General features: G+C 40.4%; 1 protein-coding gene across 1 annotated transcript in view; it reads right to left on the reverse strand.

The window, feature by feature from the left end:
* Window positions 1-502: 502 nt before the first annotated feature.
* Window positions 503-22,911, reverse strand: part of ULK1 (unc-51 like autophagy activating kinase 1) — a 91,243-nt gene continuing 68,834 nt past the window's right edge. Inside the window, exons 14-28 of the mRNA XM_018558357.1 lie at window positions 17,536-17,593; window positions 17,300-17,386; window positions 16,999-17,121; window positions 16,640-16,791; window positions 15,733-15,816; window positions 13,913-14,166; window positions 12,815-13,008; window positions 10,418-10,533; window positions 8,531-8,668; window positions 8,120-8,307; window positions 7,209-7,387; window positions 5,783-5,901; window positions 3,745-3,902; window positions 3,083-3,218; window positions 503-808 (exon numbers count right to left, since the gene is read on the reverse strand). Of these exons, the coding sequence (XP_018413859.1) occupies window positions 753-808; window positions 3,083-3,218; window positions 3,745-3,902; window positions 5,783-5,901; window positions 7,209-7,387; window positions 8,120-8,307; window positions 8,531-8,668; window positions 10,418-10,533; window positions 12,815-13,008; window positions 13,913-14,166; window positions 15,733-15,816; window positions 16,640-16,791; window positions 16,999-17,121; window positions 17,300-17,386; window positions 17,536-17,593 (2,042 nt within the window). The 3' untranslated portion in view covers window positions 503-752. The remainder of the gene's footprint in view (window positions 809-3,082; window positions 3,219-3,744; window positions 3,903-5,782; window positions 5,902-7,208; window positions 7,388-8,119; window positions 8,308-8,530; window positions 8,669-10,417; window positions 10,534-12,814; window positions 13,009-13,912; window positions 14,167-15,732; window positions 15,817-16,639; window positions 16,792-16,998; window positions 17,122-17,299; window positions 17,387-17,535; window positions 17,594-22,911) is intronic.

Genomic DNA, 22,911 nt, shown 5'->3' on the forward strand with positions numbered 1-22,911 from the left:
AATTGCCCTACTTGGGGGGTTATCAGCGTTGCGTGGTACAAATATTGTCCTCCTCATTCATACATTGTATTAGTGCTTAATAAATGAGAACAGGGACGTAGATCCAACCAACAGCACTAGAAAGTAGTTTCACTAATCTGGAATTGTGCAAAATAAACATTTAAAGTGATGTCTGCAGGAAGTATAATAAAAGCTAGGTGCAGGCTACTTACATATAGATTTACATATACCTCTGCACCACAAACGTTCAGTACCAGCTGACGATAAGGAAAATAAACAGTGGCGCAGAGAAAGAAATATACTCCTGGCAAACCATGTAAATTCAGGTCCAGGAGAAAGTCCATCTCAGTCTGTACACCAGGCTACACTCCCATATGAATTAGGCTGGAATAACATACTGTGTCACGTTGCACAACTTTGCACCTCCTGTTCAGTAGGAAAGATGTCTGACTTTCATGGCATAGTAACATGTGACAACAACTTGATGACTAATCTAGCCATAGCTATGGAAAAGATCCATCATTCTGTTAAATTAAGAGTTCCATTGTTTCATATTCTTCCAGCAGTTGAAGGGACTTGCAGCTTGATAAAGGGTCACACTATTTTAGACACCGAATAATCTGCAGCCTTGCCTGCTGCACGTAAAGAGCCTAGAAAATGGCATAAACCTAAAACTCTGTCACAGTACTTGCAATGCTTTTTTTTGTGGGGTAAGCCAAAGATGCAAACCGGAAAATGGTGGAGACAATGCTTTATGCGCAAATACTTCCTTGAAGCGCATATAGTCTACGTTCTATGCAAAGTTTACCTGTAGGGAGACAAAAAGGACATGAATGTCTCTAGCAGTACAGAAAATCAAAAAGAAAATATATAATTCAGTTTTTCACTTCAGTGGTTTGGAATTGAGCAGAGACATATTTCATTGAGCTGTACCCAGCACCCCTTCAAATAGAAAACACATAACTTATCTACATGGATTGATGCACAGGAGTTAATAACAATTCTGGTGCATCCAAGTACTCCGGGAGCATATTACCATTATTTTACGGGCTGCCTTGTCTATGTTTCTAGCACAGGATGCAAGGATTTGCAAGGTATTTTACCCCTTTCACTGCCACCGACGTATGGCATGTGGCGGAACACAACCGCTTGCAGCTGGCCATATTAGTGGCTTTCCTTCGTCTGCTATAAGCTCATCGACGTATTTCAGAAAGGTCCCCCCGACAATCCTCTGTAAAATAATAGTGGTCATAAGCCGCTCCATCTCGGATCCCCGCTGCTCTCCCCCGCCTCTATGGGCTGAGGCAGCGGGGATTCGTGGAGAAAATGACAGCTGAAGCCGGCAAGGGGGACTTGCAGGGGAGGGAGCCGCTTGTCATGTCGGATGGCTGAGCGGTGTGCAGAGAGGAGCCCGCCAGCTGTCAGATCCTAGCTGGTGGCTCTGTGATCTGCATGTGCTTCAGGATGGAGAGCTGGAAGATTGGTAAATATCTGTGATATTTACTGATCCTCTGTGTGCAGGACAAACACTGGAGTGATCAGCTGATCAGTCCAATGTTTGTAAACTACTGGGGACACATAGTACTATGTGTCCCCAGTTATGAATGAACAGGAAGTGCTTTACATCACTTCCTGTTTATTCATGAATTTCTGAATGGGGAGAAGCACTCAGTACAGAGGCTTCTACCCATTCGTAGCTGGATGATAGTGAAAATTTTACTATCTCCAGTTTATCAATGAATGGGAAGCCTCTGTACTGAGTGCTTTCCATTCATTCAGTGCTGAGGCTGCAGAAAAAAGGATTGAAGACTGTGTCCTCTATTGCTTTTTCTATTTCAAAAGGGAAATGTCAGGGGTTTGTTTAGATCCCTAATATTTCCCAGATGCCCCCCAACAGTAAAAAAATTTAAAATAAAGTAATAATAAATAACCCCTCCCCCCCAAACACATAACATACACCATATTGTGGTGTAAGCCCTGCGTTGTTAGAACGCATCACAGTGCTTGATTTCTTTTTTTAAATATTTTTAAAATAACATTAATTTAACTGTGTGGCAGCGCATGGCAAAGCGTTGTGATACGATGTGTTGCGATTAAATGTACGCCTAGTTTTGTGCTCCTTCATTCTTTTACCATTTTGCAAAAAGGCGCAATTTAAAACTTACAAATATTTGTTATTTATTAACTCAATACAGTTTTATCTTTTAGATGTTGTCGGAAAAGTATTTTTTTTGCACTGATACTGATTTCTGTGTGCACTTCTCAATTGAATTGTGTATTTTTTTCGGTTTATATATTTATTTGACAAACATATGCGCAATTATCACAGGACCTACAAAATTAGCAGTGCCATCTTTTTATTCTACCGAGCCTGTGCTTTCAGAAAGGTTTGGGGGGAATCAAAACGATGGGAAAATTTGCAACAATGCTGTGGCTAGCTGAGGTTTAAAGCGTTTGAGGGCTTGGCAGCGAAAGGGTTAAAAAAATGTTGTGTCCTTCATTTCCTCATGCTCTTTTTGATCTATGTTAGAATTGTGGTATATTGTTGGATATTACATATTAATATACTATACATTATCATTTTTCTATACTATAAATAGCATAACATAATGAGTTGGATAAATAACATATTCCTTTCTCTGACAATATAGTTGCACCTAATCACCAGCAGAGGTCCTCCTTACTACTGGGAACTACGGATAACCACTGCTGGACCGATGAAAAAAAATCCCTTCCGTCTCCACAGTGTGACATTTAAGCTTTCCATAAACTAGCAAGTCACGCACCGCAGCCTTGACTTGTTTGTATTTTATCTGAGCACTTGTGGAGGATCTGCTACCAAATGCCATCATTTTCTTTTCTAGGATTATGGCGACATGTTTCCTAGAAATTATAACACAAAAGCAGCCAAGAGTGTCTTTCCTAAGCTCTACTGTCATATCATTTTACTGGACACCATGGCACTCTGCCAGTCTGTCTGCCGCCCAAACACCTTCTCTATGCTGCATGGCCAGGCCGTGGCTATATTGTACAGCCTCAATGTAAAGACAAAAATAGTGCCTATAATAACAAGCAAACTCACATTTGTTGATGTTTTCTATATCTGCATGATCGGTCATGAAGCTGAGCAATCCATCCATGAGAAGCAAAGCTTTATGATACCTCTGTACACAGTCTTCCCTGTGGTTAAACATTTCATCCAGAGCCGCTGACTGTACCTGTGGGCACAATTCAGTAAGAGTTATAGAGTCTCAAGCACACAGTAGAGGCAGACCTAAAAGTTATATAGAGGTTATAATACTTTAAGACAAAACACAAATGTCTGGGAGAATAAAGGACTAATAATGAAATACACTGATCTTTATACTAAAATGCATCCAAGTCGATTAAGGCAAAGAACAAGGTTTAAACTACAAAATCCCAAATAAAGTAACCTGCAAACATAGTTCATTATTCTGATTGCTTTAAAATAAAAGGTGAAATCGAATTGCTTGATAAAGGTTAACATACATCATTGCCTTCAGTACTGCTGCATCCAATAAACCTGCCAGGCAAATTCAAGGCTGATTTTTTTTTAGTAGTTTAATAACTTGTAGGAAACATTATATGAGATACAGTTCTAGTGTAAGCACTGACCATACTCTTCACTACACAAAAGAAGACTGATTTCATCAGCTCAGCTATGCATAGGAAGTGTACAGGAGTGCTCAATGAATTCATCAATAATGTCAACTGTGTTTTTACCATTTGGACAGTGTAGCTGAAGATAAGCTTTTCAGCCGTGATGCTGTTGATTCGATCCATCAGCTTCTGTTTGTCAGCGAAGAACCTCTGGAGCCGTACGTTTAGGCAGTGACAAGAGGACACGCTAGATTTATACAGCTCGTTTAACTTCTTCACCACTATGGGAACAATAAATCATACAACACAGTCAGCAGCGCTCTATATGACCTGTGCATTTCACAACAAAAAAATCAAACTGTATCTTCTAAACCCTTAAAAGCTCAAAGTGACACTAAACTCAGGGAGTTAAATATTCAAAATGCATTTAAGTATCTTCACTATTAACATAAATTTATCTTATTTGTGTATCACTCAGCTGTAAATCCTCAAATCATCTCTGAATTCATGCTGACACTGTCCTTCCTTCTGGAGCGTGGCTACTTTTGTTCCTATGTTCCCTGTGTGTGTTGTAAAGTAGCCACCGCTCCAAGCTCACTCCTGTGATGGACTACAATCTCATGTTTAGTTTAGTTATTTGTATTGAGATTGTAGTCTACTTTACAACACACACAGGGACCATGGTGAACAAAAGTAGTCACCCTCCAGAAGGAAGGACAGTGTCAGTATGAATCCAGAGATGATTTGAGGATCTACAGCTGAGTGATACACAAATAAGATACAATTTTGTTAATAGTTAAGGTACTTGAATGTATTTTTAAGATTTGACGCCTGAGTTTAGTGACACTTTAACAACTTTGCTATCTAATAACAGTGCCTCTGTCTTAAGCTGGCCATACATGGAGCAAATTTAATCAAGAACTGGTCAAAATTCAAGCTGTGAGTGGCCTTGTCAACCCGCCACTGTCAGAATAAAATAGCCTGGCAGGATGGGGGTGTGTGGATGGAGGAATCCGTTCTGCCCACAGGCTAAACAAACAAATAAATCTACTAGCCAGCCAGCCTTACACTTGCTTTGAAGAAGCCAATGGGAAGATTGCAGTGTATGCATATGACAATGCCAGTGCTCCTATTGGACACCTCCTGCTGGGCTACCTGACATAGGGGCTAAATATTAAAGACAGTGTTTACTCTTATTGCTAGAGCTACTCGGATGATTGTATTCTCTTGCTACTAAGAGATTTAATAATTTGTTGGATGTCATCTCATTAGGCTAGAGGGGATTAGCTCAATCATGCTACTAAAATCACAAGGATGGCAGTAGCAAGTGATCACCAAACAGATAGGAAGAATGCCCCCCTATCTAAGCTACACAAGTAGCAGGTACCAGCATCTTGTAGTGATGAACACCATGCATGGATCATTGTAAAGTCATTTGAGATTGATTGCCACTACATGCTACTTGCACAGTGAATAGCAGGTGACTTGGTGAAGGAAGCCTCAATACCACTATAGGAAAGGCAGTGACTATAAAACAATAAACAAGTGAAGTTGACCGTTTTTGAACATGCACCATTTGACCGTTTGGAACATGCACTCTAGATAGGCAGAGCCAGCTATCAGTCACGCAGCTGGGCGGATCCCGGCATAATTGCAGGGATCCGCTTCAGCTGCGGCGTCTTAGTATACCGCGAGCAGCAGCTCGCGGTATACTGAGCCTAGGGTGACGTGAGGACGCTAGTTTGTGTCCTCCCGTGACCCTTAGGAGAACTATGGGGAGAAGCCTTAACCCCATAGTTCTCCTTTAACTAAGGTGGAGTCCAGCAGACAGGGGCAACTATTCAAAAGCCGATTAATCGATGATTGAAAACGTTTTCAATAATCGATTATAATCGATTATGTTGATTAGTTGTTGCAGCCCTAATACTATCTATCTATCTATCTATCTATCTATCTATCTATCTCACACTCATATACTGTACATACACACATGGCCTTAATTTTAAAAAGTACTTGGACTATGCTTTGCAATAGATAAGGTCATGATGATTACTGAAGTGATATTCTTCTGCACATTTGTAGTATCCTGTAAGTATCCATTCGCATAGGGTTAAGTTATACACTTAGATGTTACTGTGCAGTATACACAGAAAACACTTACCCTGTTTAACAGTGGAAGAGAGACACAGTTTACCAGTCCTGACTTGCTCCATGGCAGTCTGTAACCCATTTGAGAGAAGTTCTGCCGATTTCAAATAAAGAACTAGCTGTTCAGCATAACTAGAGAGGAAAAAAAGATACTTAAAAAAATGCTATTTACACTTTAAAAAAATAATAATTTATGTGTGTTTACTGTACGGCCTGTATAACCTTTTTTTATAGTGTCAGCCTGCTAATTGCATCTTTCTCTCTGTGAGACACAACTGACAACTGAGAAGGAAACAATCTGTGTGATCAATATGATTTTCTGCCATAGTGATCACATGACCAAGAACCGTGCTAATTGGCAGCTGTCAAATACAAAGTGGTCGCAGAACTAGAACTGCTAGTTATGCTATTGAACATTTAACAATGTTTAGGTTCTGGGTGGGAGGAGGTTAAGCACTGCTATACTACAGTTATCTCAGGCAACAAACAAATATGTCTTTATGATTGTTTAAAGTTAATCTGTCATGAGAGAAAACATGGGGGCTGACATTGCTGTCCTTTCCGTCTGCAAATGCTAACTGCCTGGCTATCCTTCATCTGTGACCACAGGGGGTATCATCCCTTGACAGTTTTCACATTGTTTTGGCACTCCTGTAACTAACTGCATTTTGCAGATGCATTTTATTATAAAAAAAACTGTATTAACTACAATGCTCTGACTGAAAGAGAGAGCCCAGCACAAGCCCAGTGATGAGGTTGCCCAGTCAAAGTGGCTACCAGCAGGTAACAATGGTCATTATTTTCTTGTCTCTGCAGCTATTATTAGTAACCTGCATGGTAATGCTTACACTACATATCAGGCATTTGTGAAAAGCAGCAAATTGTTCACTCGTCACAATGTATGAATGAAATGACAATGGACCAATTGTGTTCTTGGAATCTCAAGAGGATAAAAGGTACAAAAAAATGTCAGGACCATTAGTTTCTAATGTCCATTTTTGGTTATTTTTTAATAGCCAGGCCAGATACTATCCTGTGGAAAGCCAAGGACAAATGCCCTTGATATCTTTTCATTGACGAAGCCCTGGTAAGATATTCAAGCAAACACAGTACAATAATAAAACAGCACTGTGCTGTGCATACACTAATGAGCACACTTACGGCCCTTTTATAAACTATGTACGAAGTAAAGTATAAAGTATAGTAGTGTCTAGAACACACAAATCAGAATTTGCTGATCTCATAGCAGTACAAGACAGATTCTGACTTTTTGTTATGGGTGATTAACTTAACACTAAATCTTCATACGAGTTTTCTGAATAAGCTTGTAACTATTGTGATGTAATGCTCATATTGAAATTATAAGGACTACTTTTCTAATTATATTTCATTTAGCATCTGGTCATTTTTCTTCCGATCTTTCCAAAAGGCAATCTCACCTCCATTCTCTGCTTAGAAGGCTGATCTGATCGGCCACGACACTCTCTTGCATCTGGTACTCAGACGTGACAGATGCACTGGTATCCACAGAGCTTCCCTTAAGGCTGGCAATCTCCATGACTGAATGAGCAAAGGCCAGAGAGAACCGTAAGCTGCGTAGGGTGTCTGTGTGTTCTTGCTGCAATTGATAAAGCCCGGGCATTATTGCTAAGACAACGAAGGCCTAAATAATTAGGCATCTATTAGACATCATGAATAGACTTTGAAATATTACAATAAGGACAAGGGATCTTTTCTACTGGAGTAGTTCTACAGCCTGATCAGATTATAAGTCATTTCCAGAGAAATGGAAGTATTTCAGCAATATGGCAGAACTCAACTACAGGAGTATACAAGCCTTTAGGAACACATTAAACTAAGCCATTTTCTTGGTATTTAGGAGAAGTTACATCTAACAACGGTCATAATGGGGTATAGATGCAGTTTCCATAGTAACTTCTCTGTTCTTAGAGATGGGAGAATATGCGTGAGGACATTTTACTATTTAGCAGCATATAAAGCATGACCTAATTAGCTCCACGCTCATCATGTGTGCTTGCAGCCACACGCCAAGTGAGCACTAATTGCGCAATATTCTGGGAACATGACGTATCCCAGGCATCCAGCTGAACCTTGCAATATTTTCCTGTGACTTATTACTGAACTCCTGTGGTTTAGTCCTGTGAACACTTGCTATATCTGGCAAGGTGTGCACAGGAAACATGAGTCTGGTTTGATGATGTCTATAAATAAAGACAGGAAGGGCTAAACTAAATTCTCTCTGTGGTCTCAAAACCTTTTGCCATGTCAACTTTTTCCACGAGCTACGTTATAGTTTGCACAAAGAATATGAAACAAAATATCCATGTACCTCCATAAGCGTCTCCTCAGGAAGCTCAGGAACCTCAAACATCACAACTCCGTCAGCGTTTGCTGTAGTGGCTTCTTGGAACGTATACCTGAGGCTAGAAGGAGCTTCAAAGGTCTCACCTCCTGCGCCAACCACAACATGTCTGCCAGTGTATGAGCCAGCCGAGCTTTGAGAACTTGAAGATCCAACTAAGTGTTGTGGGAAGAGAGAAAAGATTAGTGAGTATTACTACATGACGATAACTACCAGGTGCAAGAAGGAAACAGATAAGCACCATAGACTAGATTATAATCGAGAGGAAATAAATGTCTGTGCTGCCTGTAGCAACCAACCAGAATATTCAGAAATGTCATTGCTTTCTTTATTTGGTATACATGATGACCAGTATAAATAAAACAGGTTAAGAGTTACCTGAGAAGAGCCGGGTTCGTGCTGCTTGGGTAGTAGCTGTTCCATCGGGGGGAGAGCCCACAGTGAAGATTACAGGAGCTGGACTGAGAGAACCTTGAGCCCCACTGGGAAAGTTTCCTCCATAGCCAATTAAAGGTGCTAAAAAAAACATAAAACACTTTATACAAAATACAAAAAAACATTTACAAATCACTTCAAAAGCTTCAAGCCGTTTCTGTGAAGTCCTCAATGCACCCTTCACCTCCAGCCTTAGAATGCTGAACACTGATTGTAAATTAAACCAGCGCTGATAGAAATATGGATACTGCCTCTGCCGATCTCCTTCAGAAACTGCTAGTTGTCTGAATGTCTCTTCTTTTAATACTTTTTCCAGTCACCAGGTCAAGAAACTACTTTTTCAGAAGCAATAAAGTGTTGGCTGCTGTAGCTTAAAACAAGCCTTTAGCAAACTTTAGCATTGCACATTCATTAGGATCTTTATTAAGCTAACCCAAACTGGAGCTGATGACTACATTAGGGTCTTCAAGAAAAATTATCATAGCTTTTAAAAAGCTTTGTGAATCGTCTTTAACCTAGCGTTCACAAATAAATAGAAACATAACATCACGAAAGACAAGACAATGTAAAGAGCAGAATGCAATGCATGTTTTCTTATTCTTTCATTTTTTTATTAGACAACTATTAATGCAAAGCAAAAGCCCTAAAAACAAACACCATCTGAAGTAGAGTTTCCCTGTGCTAGCAATGCTGGAGTTACTGTTAACCAAACATTTTTAAAGAGATCTACCAAGTGCAAAAGTTGTTGCTTTGAGTACGAGTTTAATGCAAGCTAGATAATTCAGTAGAACCCCCCACGCCCAACACCTTATGTGCTGCAACCACAACCTAGTACCTGTATTGTAAGAGGAGTACAGGAAAGATGTGTATATATGGCTTTGAAAGAAGAACTCCAGACAGTAAGTCATTTAGTACACAGTGTCACATGCAATGATGGGAAACACTTCTGTCCCACACAGCTGCAAGATGTGCTAATTTTCCAAGTTATTATGAACCCACTTTAAACAAAATTGACCTTTCAAACCTTTTAGTCAATCTCCTTTAAGTAATACATGCCTTTATTTCCATATTGAGTAACAGCTCAGTTTTACCATTTGTGATGTACAACTACAGGGAGGCAATCGGTTTGGGTCTTCTATAATATTATCAGAACTATCACTGTGAAAGCCTCCATTTGTATGACAAGGTCGGCTAACATAAAGCAGGTCCATATATTACAAATAATATTTAGGCCTATCTATAAAAAGGAACAGCCAGCAGTAATATATTTGTGTCTCCTTTTTCTTTTAAGAAAAATGCCATTTTAACTTGAAAAAAAGAGTTCATGATTAAATGCTTTACCTTGCAGTGATAGGGTGTAAGAAGAACTCACAACAAAGGTGTTTGTGTTCTCAGCAGTCACAAAACCCAGTTCACAAGCACCTGGCAACAAGCTAAATCACTCAGAATGTCACCCTGCTTACCCACTGGGGGCTGCTTTAAGAGTAATGTAAGCCCTGGAGATGAAAGCTGCCTGCTATGTCAACTTAGGTAAAGCATATTATGGTACAGGAAGTGGTCCAAAAGGCAAAGGATGACATATACATCTGCAGGAAACATTGGGTGCATACACTCCGAGTATAGTGCATACAGTTTTCTCTAAGAGCAAATCTTTAGGCAACATGCTTAATTTATAAATGGCATAAAGAAAAAAGTAAATCATAGTCATTTTTTTCAGTGAAAGCAACATTTGCACAGTTGCATACATTTTAAACCAACAGAAAATAAAGGGTAGATATCGTTTCTATAGTAAACACAAAGATTTGACATTATAAAGAAGTCGCATCCCACCTGCTATTTCCATGGGCTTCTCTGCATTGAGACTATCTGTGCTCCCAATCTCTGTAGCCTGTGTTCCAAATGCTGCTTTAAGCAGGAGATCTGTGAGTCTGCCAGTGCTGAGAGACCTGTTGGAAAACAATCATGTATATACTCAAACATATATTAACCCAACTGAACTACATACTGGAGAGCTAAACATGTGAAGGGATTGCTGTACGCTATAAATATGTTTATAGCTAAAGTTGAGCTATAGTTAAAGTTCCCTCTAAGCTTAGGAAATATGATAGATTACAAAGGTAAACATTCTTGCTTTTAAGATACACAAGTCACTTGAGGTGAATATATTGAAACAACATTGTATATAAAGAAATGGTCTGCTAAGGTTAATGTTAGTTGTGAGCAATTCTTCGCTTTGAAATAAAATTGCTTTGTGCAGATACCTGTACATATTATCAGCATGTGAGCACGAGGCAATCTAGCCATACTTGGCAGTGGAATTATTTTAGAACACTAATAAGAGTTCATATACCTTGAACAAGCATTTAGAGCAGTGCAGTTGATAATAACCTGAGATGTACACAACCACACTTCTATACCAGCTTCTATTTACCCGATCACAAACCTGTGTCCCGAGAAATGGAGGAAAAATCTGGAGACGACCATCCAAACAACCTCTGACTTTCCACTGCAACTGATGTTACTTTTATTTCACCCTACTGATCTAATAAAATCCTAAAAGGACTACTAATGACAATCTGATCTTTTTATATAAATTAACAGGAGGATGTACAGTATAAACACATAGGTGAAGGAAAATGAAATGACAAAACTTACAGGGTTATTCATAAAAGGGTGAAGAGTTTGGAGAAGGCAGGAGAAGTGAACAATCTACTAGAAGTGAACAAACTACTTCGGTCACCCCCTTGCTCTATCCTAGACTCTCTTACTCACATTTTCAATCTTTCCCTCTCTACTGGAATCTTTCCTACCCCTCTCAAACATGCACTAGTCACCCCAATACCCAAAAAACCTTCACTGGACCCTACCAACCGCAATAATTTCAGAACTATCTCCTTACTCCCATTCACCTCTAAACTACTAGAACGCCTTATCTACAACCGCCTGAGTTGCCACCTGGCTAATAACAACCTTTTGGACCCCTTTCAGTCCGGCTTTCGCCCTCAACACTCCACTGAAACAGCCCTCCTAAAACTCACCAATGACCTAATAACCGCTAAAAACAACGGCCACTATTCCTTACTTGCTACCACTCGCCCAGAGGATAAAATTCAAAATATTAACAGTGACTTATAAAGCCATTCACAACTCCGCCCCCTGATATATCTCAGACCTTGTCTCAAAGTATCACCCTAACCGTCCCCTCCGCTCATCCATTGACCTCCTGCTTTCCATCTCCCTTGTCCACTCCTCCCATACTCGCCTCCAGGACTTCTCTAGAGTCTCTCCCATCCTCTGGAACTCTTTACTCCAACCTGTCCGTCTATCTCCCACCTTGACTGCCTTTAGGCGTTCCCTAAAGACTCATCTCTTCAAGGAAGCCTATCCCACCTCGACCTAACCACTGAACCTTCACATTCTCAAATAATTCATCCCCACACAGCTACCTCCTCATGTATCATTTCCCCCTCCTCTTTTAGATTGTAAGCCCTCAGGGGCAGGGCCCTCCTTACCATCTTGTCTTGAATTGTATTGTAATTGTAATGTCTTCCTTATATTGTAAGCGCTGCGCAAACATTTGGCGCTATATAAATACTATGTAATAATAATAATAATCTAGGACAACATAGCTGATTTGGAAAAATTCTCCAATTCAGCTCACTTTCCAGTTCAGCTATGTTGTCCTAGATTGTTCACTTCTCCTGTCTTCTCCAAACTCTTCACCCTTTTGTGAATAACTCTGTAAGTTTTGCCATTTAATTAGTTAGAGTTACCGGTTATCAGAGTTTACACTATACCCTTTGGGACCAGAGAAGTGCATCTCTGATGCCAAATTAGTATTGACTGTGCTGGAAATTCTCTGCAGATCATTATTAGCTGTAAACATCAGGGTGGTCTTTTTGCGATTGCCTTAGCCCAGCCATAAATGACACTCAGATGGAGGTAAAAGAAAAATGGAAATATAGGTTGAGAACTAAAAAGTTACAGTATATGCAACGCTAAAGTGTAAGTATCTGTATAATTCGGGGTGAATTAACTAAAAAACATCTGCAGTGGTAATCAACACCTGGCTTAATAAAAAGACTACTGGGATTTAAGGTATGTGTCAAAGTAATGAAAAAAAAGTGTGGGGGTGGGCTTTAAGAGATGGTGACCATCGCATAAACCATTTAGCCTAAATTCCTCTAATGCAAATAAAAAAAAGGCCTATAATGCCTATAGGTTTACCTGCCGAAAGGACCTTTCCCTTCTTCCACAGGACGTAGGCCCAGACCAGGTTGCTGGTACTGGTACTGAACTGCATTCTTCAGGTCTGGGAGAGTCTTGTTCCTGGTTGGAGGGACCATCATTCCTTGCTGAGTGAGAAGAGTTAGCAAGTTTTGGGAGCTACCTCCCTTGGGGAACTCAAATGGTGATATACTCTGCAACAGGGAAAACAAAAAGAGAATGACAAATATGTTCAATTATTGATTCCAGTTGACTAACCTTCTTCTTGGAACAAGAAGGTTAATAAAATAAGACATTTATTTTTTCCCCCGCAACAGTTCTGGGAAGTATATATCCCGCAACAGTTCTGGGCAGTATATAGAAAGTTGTCAAATCCACGCATGCAATGCTTTGTGACCTTTACGTTTCTGTGTCAATGGTCCCGATTAGGGATGCACCGATACCAATACCCGTACTTGCCCAAATGCTCCAATGCCTGGCCCGGTACTTGAGCTTCCGGTATCAGGAAGACGGGCAGCGAGTCATTACACGCTGCCCGGCTTCCTGATTGCCTGGGATGCCGGCTCCATGCTCCCTCGTCACTTGTAACGAGGGAGCATGGAGCCGGCTCCCCGACCAATCAGGAAGCCGGGTAGTGTGTCATTACACGCCCCCCGCTTTCTGATTGGCCAACAAAACAGATGTGCATGTAAGTCAATTGAGGCTGTTCACACCTTTGCTTTGCATAGCACGGCCGAAATCGCCTGTCGTGCAAAAAGGTACAGGAGCTATTTTTGGGCAGTTGTCGCGCATTTTGGGTTCCATACACATCTCTATGCATTGAAACTGAGCATTAACCGAGTGGTTTTCAAAGCAAAATCGCACAAACAAAAACACTCGGCTCACCAGCTCAATCGCCTAGGTGTGAACCTAGCCTATAAGGTATCTGTCAAAAGTAAGTCATGAAGTTAGCTGGGGTCCTAGGTTCTTTTTGGGGTTTTTTTTTTGTTTGTTTGGTGTGCACTTACAGATTACAAAGATAAATGCACTGTGAGTCATATATTTTAGGGTCCAAACAATGACTTCAATGGCTTTAGCCTACAATTTTATCTTTCTCACCTTTGTTGGTGAACCCAGTATAGTAGGAAGGGGGCTTCTCTGCATGAACTCAGATAACTTGGGGGAGGACCTGAGAGGTCGTGTGGGTTGAATATTATGGATTTGTTGGGGTGAACATTGTGGTGTGTGGGTGCCTTTGGGCATCATAGGATCTGATAGCTGTTTCTTGATTTTCTGCCGGCACGGTTGTAAATCTGACAAGTTAGGAGCGCTGTGACGAGATCCCATTCCACAAGAGCTCTGTGCTGGAACACCTGGGAAATATAGATAACCTGCATTTTAATAAATTAATAATGTAAACCAAGAGGATTGTCTACATGTTTACTAAAATGAAACTACAAGATCTGATTGTACATTTCATTGTTCTTTACAAGTTTGATTTTAAAACGGAACGCCAGCCTTTCCTTTTGCCCTGCAAAGTTGTACAGGCTCCTCTCCTTTCCTCTCCTGCACTGAAATTGAAATTTTTACAGTGTGCATTAGAATCTGCAGCACATCTTGGCTGCAGGATACTCTTTCCCATCCCTTTTATTCATTGGATTTCAGTCTTTTCAATCAATCTTGGAGGCTCAGCATTACATGTGGACATTACCAAGGTCAGTCTGCATGCAAATGCCTAGATATGCCCACTGCTCTAGACCGACATCCACCCATGAAGGCATCTTGATATTTGAATAACTTCTCTCAAGAGCCAGCACACTGCTTGCATCAGGGCTGAGGGCTCTTGAGAGGAGTATTGAAGTACTCTGCCGGACCCTCCATTCATTCATGATCTGCCTGCATTATATAGAGAAGCACAAAGACCCAGGGATTATGTAACTGGGCCTGAAATAAAGTATGTAATGAGAATGAAATGGTTTTATTTAAAAATTCATAATGATGAGGGGGGATGTCCAGGGAAGGCAGAATATTAAGTAGATTACAGTTCAGCTTTAAATTCTCTTTTACTGTTGATCATGCAAAGCAATCTGGAAGGAACTTCACCTGAACTGTCCTTAGCCTGGTGCTGGAAAAATACCAGTGCCTGTTGAGAGCAAATGTGCCTGTGCATGCTTGAATGAAGGGCTGACTCACTCGGTGACTCACAATGCCACTGACACAGCATGTTTAGCAAACAATAAAATCTTATGTAGTTTTCAATTATAGTCTCTACTGAAGCCTTTAATAAGGAAATGTAAAAACTTGCTCAAATGCTAGACAACACTTGCCTGTGTACATTTTAAGACAGGGTTACTGGAAAATAAACAGACATGGAAATGAAGTACAATTAACTAGGTGTTATGTTCACTGAGCTTTAAAAAAAAAAATAGCCATAAAAAGTGCCAAAAAAGCCCCAAAAGTACCAGTAAAGAAAAGGAGCCCATGGCTCCATATACTGTTCCCTCTACAGTGTTGGCAATTAAAGCAAAGCTATGTTGCTGTAGTAGGCAATACCTTCACTTTTACTTTGCTCCTGTTTTAAAGCTAAACTCCAGGGAGCTGTTTTACTTGCCAATAATTTCCATTCCTGTCTATCCAGTCCTGAGATCCAGTCTGAAGAGATTTGTCCTTTCTCTACACTGTGACTGGACAATGAAGGATGGTAGCAGGCAGATGAGCTCAGTATGTTCCTTGTTAGCACATGAGCACTGAATGTTTCCCTGTACTGCTTCCACCTTTCCCATTATGAGCTCTGCTGATCTAGAACTGCAAGAGGCTGACAACAAGTTAAATTTACGCGCTCACGTGCTTGTCCAGTGTTCAGTTTTAAACATCAACGACCGTATTCACAAATGATCATTCAGAAGTGGTAAACCTACTGAAAGCTTTGCTAAGCATACCATAGACAGGACTCCTGTTTCTGTGTTCAGCCCCTCCAGGACTGCTACTAAAGTCTTGCACCGGTTGCTCAGGTATAGTCCCCACTGAAAAAAATATGAATGTATTTAATTTGATAGGTATTAAAATATATTCTAAGTACAACATGCTAACACCAACAGCCACACTTAAATGTGTACATCTTTTGCCTAATTAAGCTATATCCTGGGAATATTGTGTAATAAGGCAAGAAAAGTCTAAAGCTAGCCATAAACGGCTCTTTTTTGTTTTGTTTAACCCTCGGGCTGCAACATAAAAAATAGCGCAGATTCCTCCATCAACGCTATGCACGTGTTGAACTAAAAATCCCCGTGGTTTCTTTTGAATTCTACCAGCGGCAGCCGGCCGCTGTCAGCATACCCAAAACAGAGTCAGCAGCACTGCCAGCCTTGTTCGTACAAAGATTTTCCAACCGCCTCCTTCCATCAGCTTCCTCAAGAACTGGCCGAAATTCACACAGTGTATGGCCACCTTAACAGTACCACTGGGTAAAAATGGCTTTCACCAAGTTAAATTGGTTAAAAGGTGTTAATCTATTGTTTTATGTCACAAAAATCTGGGACTGTGTACTTTATTTAATGCAAGTATATAGCTCCAACATATGCTGCAGTGCTTTACAGAATACATTCAACATTTATGATATTCTTTACCTTTACTCAAGCCGTAATCTATCAAGCACAGCCATACTATACATAATGTACAGGTGCATTATATGGAAGCCAAATAACGTCCCAGAAAGTTTTAGCGGTTGTGGCATGAAACTATAGTGCCTGTATGAAGGCTTGGAAAGCATAATAAAATCAATGTGAAAGTGCCCTGATGGGAACTGGAACCAGAAACCGAATACTGAATGTGACAGTGCTGGCTTACCCTGTGGAGAGGGAATGTATGGTTTCGCCCCTCCAAACGAAAGCCTTCTTGTAGTTGGAGCAATGGCGTACTCTACAGGGAACGGAGGAGAATTTCCAGCCCTCATGAAATTGATTGGACTGGCACTGCTGGACTTTCTCACCATACCAGATCTAGAAGCACCAATTTAAAAGTTTACTTAAATACATTTCGTATACATGCACTAAAATATAAAGAATATTTTACACCTGGAAACACATCAGAAGTGGCAGAAAAGAAGTAATCACCAAGTAATTTGATAAATAAGTAAACTGCGCAATCTTGTACAGCAGTACAGTGCTAGTATCTTGTCATCACACATAGTCAATATATACACTCACTTCTGTGGGGTGTACTGGGTGGGGGAGTGCAGGTTCTGCTCTATCCTCCGATAATTGTCAATTTGGCTTGGTACTGGAATGGGCACTGACTGGCCACACCTGCTTCCTGATGTCTGAGGCAGTCTAGAACAGAGCAACAAAGTCATCATATTATAACTTCTATAATTCTGAAGTTTAAGTAAATCTAAGTAAGTTAAGGCAAGTAAATAAGGCAAGGAAACCGCTTTATCGCTATACTTTATGACAATTCTAGGAAACATATATTTTATCTCTACCAAAACAGAAGGGTGATCTTTCCTACCTGGACGTGCTGGGAGAGCAGCTATAAAGTGGTGTAGGGGAAGGAGTTCGAGCTCGGCTCTCCTGGCCAGTTGATGTCAGCAAAGAACTAATAGGAAATATTAACACAGCGTTACACCACAGAGGTCAGTATAACATGAATCATGTGCAACCATTTCTATTATTTATTTAATCATTTGTAGTGAATCAAATCAGTTACAAGAGACATAACACTAAATCAGTGAAGAGTAAGCTTACCCACTACACATTAAAGTATCCTGGGTAGGTTTGCTTGTAGCAGCTTCAGCAATATCACCTTCAATATCAAAAACATGGTGTTAGATAAAACTGTTACAGACTCAGAGGCAATCAAAATTGTTTTCAGCTCTATTTGTCCTTACACAAAGCCTGGCTATACGTTTTATAATAACCTGGGAAGTTTTCTCTTCAATGCCTGCTCTCTCAGTTTTGGGTTTTAAATGGTGTCATGCCAAAGTGTTCTCTGGATGCTTTGGGGTAAGATCACTGCATATGATGGTATTGGGCTATTCTGTGTGACAAAAACTAGACAGCGTGTGGTCCAAGCAATGTAGTGACCTAAAACTGAAGCTCATCAACTGGTGGCAAATCTCCACATGCCAAGTGCACCAGTTAGCCAACTCTGCAGGATAACTTTTCGGTAATTTCCTTTGCAAAACGGCATTCATCACATATAAGCCAACTGTGTAATGCTGGCTATACACCAGTACAATTTTGTTTGAAAAAAATATTTTTCCAAAATATTTGTTTAACTTTCTAATAGTTAATGGGGAGTGAATCAACGGTCATTTTCGACAGTAGTGACGAAAAAAGCAGCATGATGGAAATTCTTTCCCGAATGAACGATATTTTAACAGTGAATTTGCTTTTCGTTCATGAAACACTATTCATTTCCAACATCAGGTGTTAAAGTGAAATGAAACTTTGAACATCTGTCAAGTCTTTGATGGCATTATCTAATGTTCTGACCAAGAACAAAAATCTGCCAGTGTGTGGTCAGCTTAGAGTGACTAATGTTCTTTAGCTGATTCTACCCTTAAGCTGCCTTCACATGCTCACAGTTAGAAATCTTCTGAACTCTACTGTACTAGCCACTCACTCTTAGCTATATGCAGTATTATAATACTTTTGACAGAATAAGGCCCTTAGAAACATTTGAAATCTTTCCAAGATCTCCAACTAGCCCCTGGACAAACTGTTAATTCCTAGAAAATCACACCTGCCAACTAATCTCACGAGGTTTGCACGGGGAGGGGGGGGAAAAAAAAAGCAAGTTCTTTGTTATAATTGCCTGGGAAACAAACCAGACTTTAATTATTATGTTCAGTCTGAGCTGCAATAATTAGCTAGTACCACATAACGATGCAGATCACTGGGGCACAAGCAGAACAACAAAACCATCACAATTGTCCTATTAGCCTGCATGCTTCATTCTGCCTATCACAGTACATTTTGTTTTCAACCCCTTTCCAGCTACTGAAAGGAAATTCACAGGGAAGACAGCTGCTCTTAAATGCAGCAGTTAAACATAGCTTTTCACAAAATGCCTCTGGATTACTTGGAAGTATGCTTTATGCTTCATTTTCCTGCCCTGGGCTCATCTTGTTAGGCAGGAAAATAACGTCATAAACATTAAATTATTTAACTAAAGTGCAAATTAAAGCATCCAGAAAAGAGTGTGAAGAACCTCTGCCATTACATTTACATAACCGTTGATCTGTTGGAAAATAGGCTAATGGCTTAGAATGCATTTCCCAAGTTTATTAAGACAATGGAATTCTGCTTCCTTGAAGGCTGGGTACACGGCAGGATTTTAATAACACCATCATTCTGCTTAATGCATTAAACTTTACTTCGTATATACTTAAAGCCAAAACATTTTTTTTCACATTGGATAAACTAGGAAGTGGTTCAAACTCATGTCAGGTATTTTGCCATTCGTGTCCCATTGGAGAGATTTTCCTTAACTTGCTGTCCCTAAGACACAACAGTACGTCAGAGGAAATCTCTCCAATGTAAGTGAAATCCCTTCTTAAACAGTTGGCACCTGAACACATTGGAAGATTTCACCTCTACCGCTGTGCTAGCGACAACTAAAAATTTTGGATTTTCCCTCATTTTCTATCTTAGTGACAGTGGTTACCAGGCAAATCTCACTAGCAGGGAAAGCTATGACAATAAAAAGAGTTCCAATTCTGCCCCATTGTATATTAAAAAAAATGTTTTAATTTTACATGAAACTGTGTGACCCTGCTTCAAAGTACCAACATACATCAAATTGTCAATGACTTGTGGTAATGTCAGCAGGATTTATTAGTGATCCTTCTAGACCTTGTTAGATATCCTTGGGTGAAGGATACCAGGAGAAAAGACTTTCAACCAGGCTGCTATTCAGCTGTCTGCAGCGCACACAGGCATGCATACTCAAAATCAACAGGCAACCTTTTATGAATTTCGCTAGTGAAACATTTTTTTAACCAGTAGGATTGTGTATGGATGCCCAACCACAAGTCATTGCCCACATTTACAAGGTATTGCAGCTGTAGTTTGTGGTCTGCTTAACTACAACTCAGGGACATGCGGTCAGGGGAGGCAGGTTAGGCAGAGCCTCATCTAGAATTATGGAGGAAAAAGCTGTCAGCTTCAGGTCTGAAGCTGACACCTTTTTCTCCATTCAGATCGGCATCTAACATGTTACAGAGCAGGGAAATCCTCCCCGCTGTGTAACCTGTCACGGAGCTTCAGCGGTGAGGAGCAAGTGAGGGACATGGAGGCTCCTCCCTGTCTCCTCCTTTACACTTGCTTGGGGACGGGGCTTCGGCCGGCGGGGGCAGAGCTTCGGCCGACAGGAGGTGGGGCTTTGGGCGGCGGGGCTGGGGAATGCCTCACCCCGAGCAAGAGGTACCGCACGTCACTGCTACAACTCCCAAAGTGCACAAGGTAGTGACAGCATACTAGGAATAGCGGTGCACAACAGCGCAATTGAAGAAAAGCTGCAGCCTTATCATGTTTAACACAAGCTACAAGATTGTTCAACATGACCTTTCTGGTAATTATTGACAGATTACCCAAATGGAGACCTTTCACTGCATTGATAGGCATTTATGTTAAATAATGCTAGTCTCTCGTCTTTTATCCAAGTGTAACAAACAAACCTTGATAACCTGGAAACTGTGCAGGCACCATAACAAAGTCGTCTGTGTCACAAGAGGAGTTTTTGCTGCTGCTTCCACCAGATTCCTTTGAGCCTTGAAGAAAGCCTGGAGAGTCAGGTATGGGGGAAACTAGGGTTTTCTCTTGTAGCTGCTGCATTTCTCCAAGAGACTGCTAGAGACAGAGGAAAACCAACCTTGATTAAAGAAAGCTACAACTCAATAATGTGAATATCATCCTGATGGCATATAACCGCATAAAAACAGGTATCCCACTCTAACTTTATTCTACAGGCATGTACCATTGCTCTAACATGATTTATATGCATTCTATAAAAATCTTTGCATACCAGTTTTACTGAATAATAAAAATATGTTTTGAATATACTTTCGCCCTTTCACTGTCAGACCAATTTTTCCAATTTCTTTTTAGCCAAAGAGCATGCTAAAATGCACATTGTTGACTAGAGACCTCCAAACTATATATTTTCTGAAAGCAGAGCTTGTAAAAAATAAAAAGATGGTAGGGTTTATGAATTTTATTTAAAACTTTATGATGTTGCGCAATATTTAAAAACATGTTTTAAGAAATTTGTATTAAAAAAAATGAACGGAATATATTTCCACATTATTCAATGGAAAATATAAGACTGTGTCCAGTTAATAATCAATTAATTTATTGAATCTAAAAATCATATGTGCTCCCCAAACAGCAAAAAACTACAATACCCAAATCGTAAGCAGGCATTGCATTCAAAATCTTTAAAAGTAGAATTAAATTGGAGAGTCGTCCTGGCTGCAGCGCGGCTCTGGGCTGTCAGCATATAGCGGGCAGTAGCCTGCTATATGATGAGTTTTGGGTCACAGGAAGACATTACTATATGTCCTCCAGTGACCCTGAGGAGAACTATGGCAAAATAAAGGTTAGGTCATAGTTCTCTTTTAAGGCTCATCACTTTAAAAGGTAAATATTGCCCTAAAATTAGTTTTCAATTACACTTGACTTTTTTTAAATCTATCCTGGTAACTATCACAAGGGACCAACAAGCTGCCGCAGGATTGCGGAAGAGCCAGATGACTGCCAGGGCTTGCAAAGGTTACAAATGTTAAAACACAATACTACTATAGTTTTTTTGGTCCTAGAAAGTTTAAATAGTTTCTTCCCTGTACTCGTTACCAAACAGAGACAAGTAGTGGTTTTGTTAACTGTCCATTATGTCCCTGTTTTGGCTGGACAGTCCTAAAATGTATAGTACAATGAAAGAAGGCTTAGATAGAGTGTAATATCCTAAGTAAGATCCTAGGAAGAATTTTGTTTAAGCCCCTTCACAACTTACTTCCACCCAAAACAGTAATAGGTAGAGTCTGGAGAGGCATCTACGGGCTCATACATCTTGAGGAATCCATATCAGTGAGATCTCCCCACCAAAATTCCTGGCTTCTTTCCAGCCCATTTTAGAGTTTTGGGTCTTCCTAACCACCTTAGTGTTTTCCCACTCCTCCTGTTTTTTCCACAACATACATTAAAAATCCAACAGGTAGAATATAAACTCCTTATAATGGCTACTGTGGGGTTGAAGACCAGTAATCTCCAGGACAAACATCTCACCACTGTAATTTATTTTCGGTGGAATTACCTAATTTTGGGTAGCATTTCACCAATTAAACTACAACCAAGTATAATAAATAACAATAAAACAGAATAGAAAAGTAGTAGCCCAATATCTGCCATCCTCTTTATTAAGCAAAACTATTAAAGCAGCCCTTAGAACAGTGGTTCTCAACCTTTCTAGGGCCAGGACCCCTTGGTAACATTTGCCAAGTTGTGGTGAACCCCAACGGTAAAATTTAGGGATGACGGGGCTGCTGCAGTGACATCTGGTGGCGTGGCAGTAGAACTGACACTGCTGCGCTAGGAGAGGGCTGAGGAGGACTCTCACCTAGCACAGCAGAAATCACACAGCGACCCACAGGTTGAGAACCCCTGCTTAAAAGGAGACAACAAATCCCAGAGGAATACAACAAATCGCAGCAATAGTCCATTATACTATAATGTTCTTTTGCTGGGATTTGTAGTCCTCTGTAGCTGGTGTTATTCTGCGTTGCGCTGTAGAATTTATTATTGCTGGGATTTGTAGTCCTCTGTAGCTGCTGGTATTCTGCAGTGTGCTGTATAATGAATATACTGCGCAGCGCAGAATAACACCAGCTATAGAGGAATACAGCAAATCGCAGCAATAGTACATTATACCATAATTTACTATTGCTGGGATTTGTAGTTCTCTGTAGCTGGTGTTATTCTGCGTTGCGCTGTATAATGTACTATTGCTGGGAGTTGTAGTCCTCTATAGCTGCTGGTATTCTGCGGTGTGCTGTATAATGATTATATGGCGCAACGCAGAATAACACCAGCTACAGAGGACTACAAATCCCAGCAATAGTA

The sequence above is a fragment of the Nanorana parkeri genome, unplaced genomic scaffold (genome assembly GCF_000935625.1).
Source record: "Nanorana parkeri isolate BGI_ZX_2015 unplaced genomic scaffold, ASM93562v1 scaffold334, whole genome shotgun sequence".
NCBI lineage: Eukaryota > Metazoa > Chordata > Amphibia > Anura > Dicroglossidae > Nanorana > Nanorana parkeri.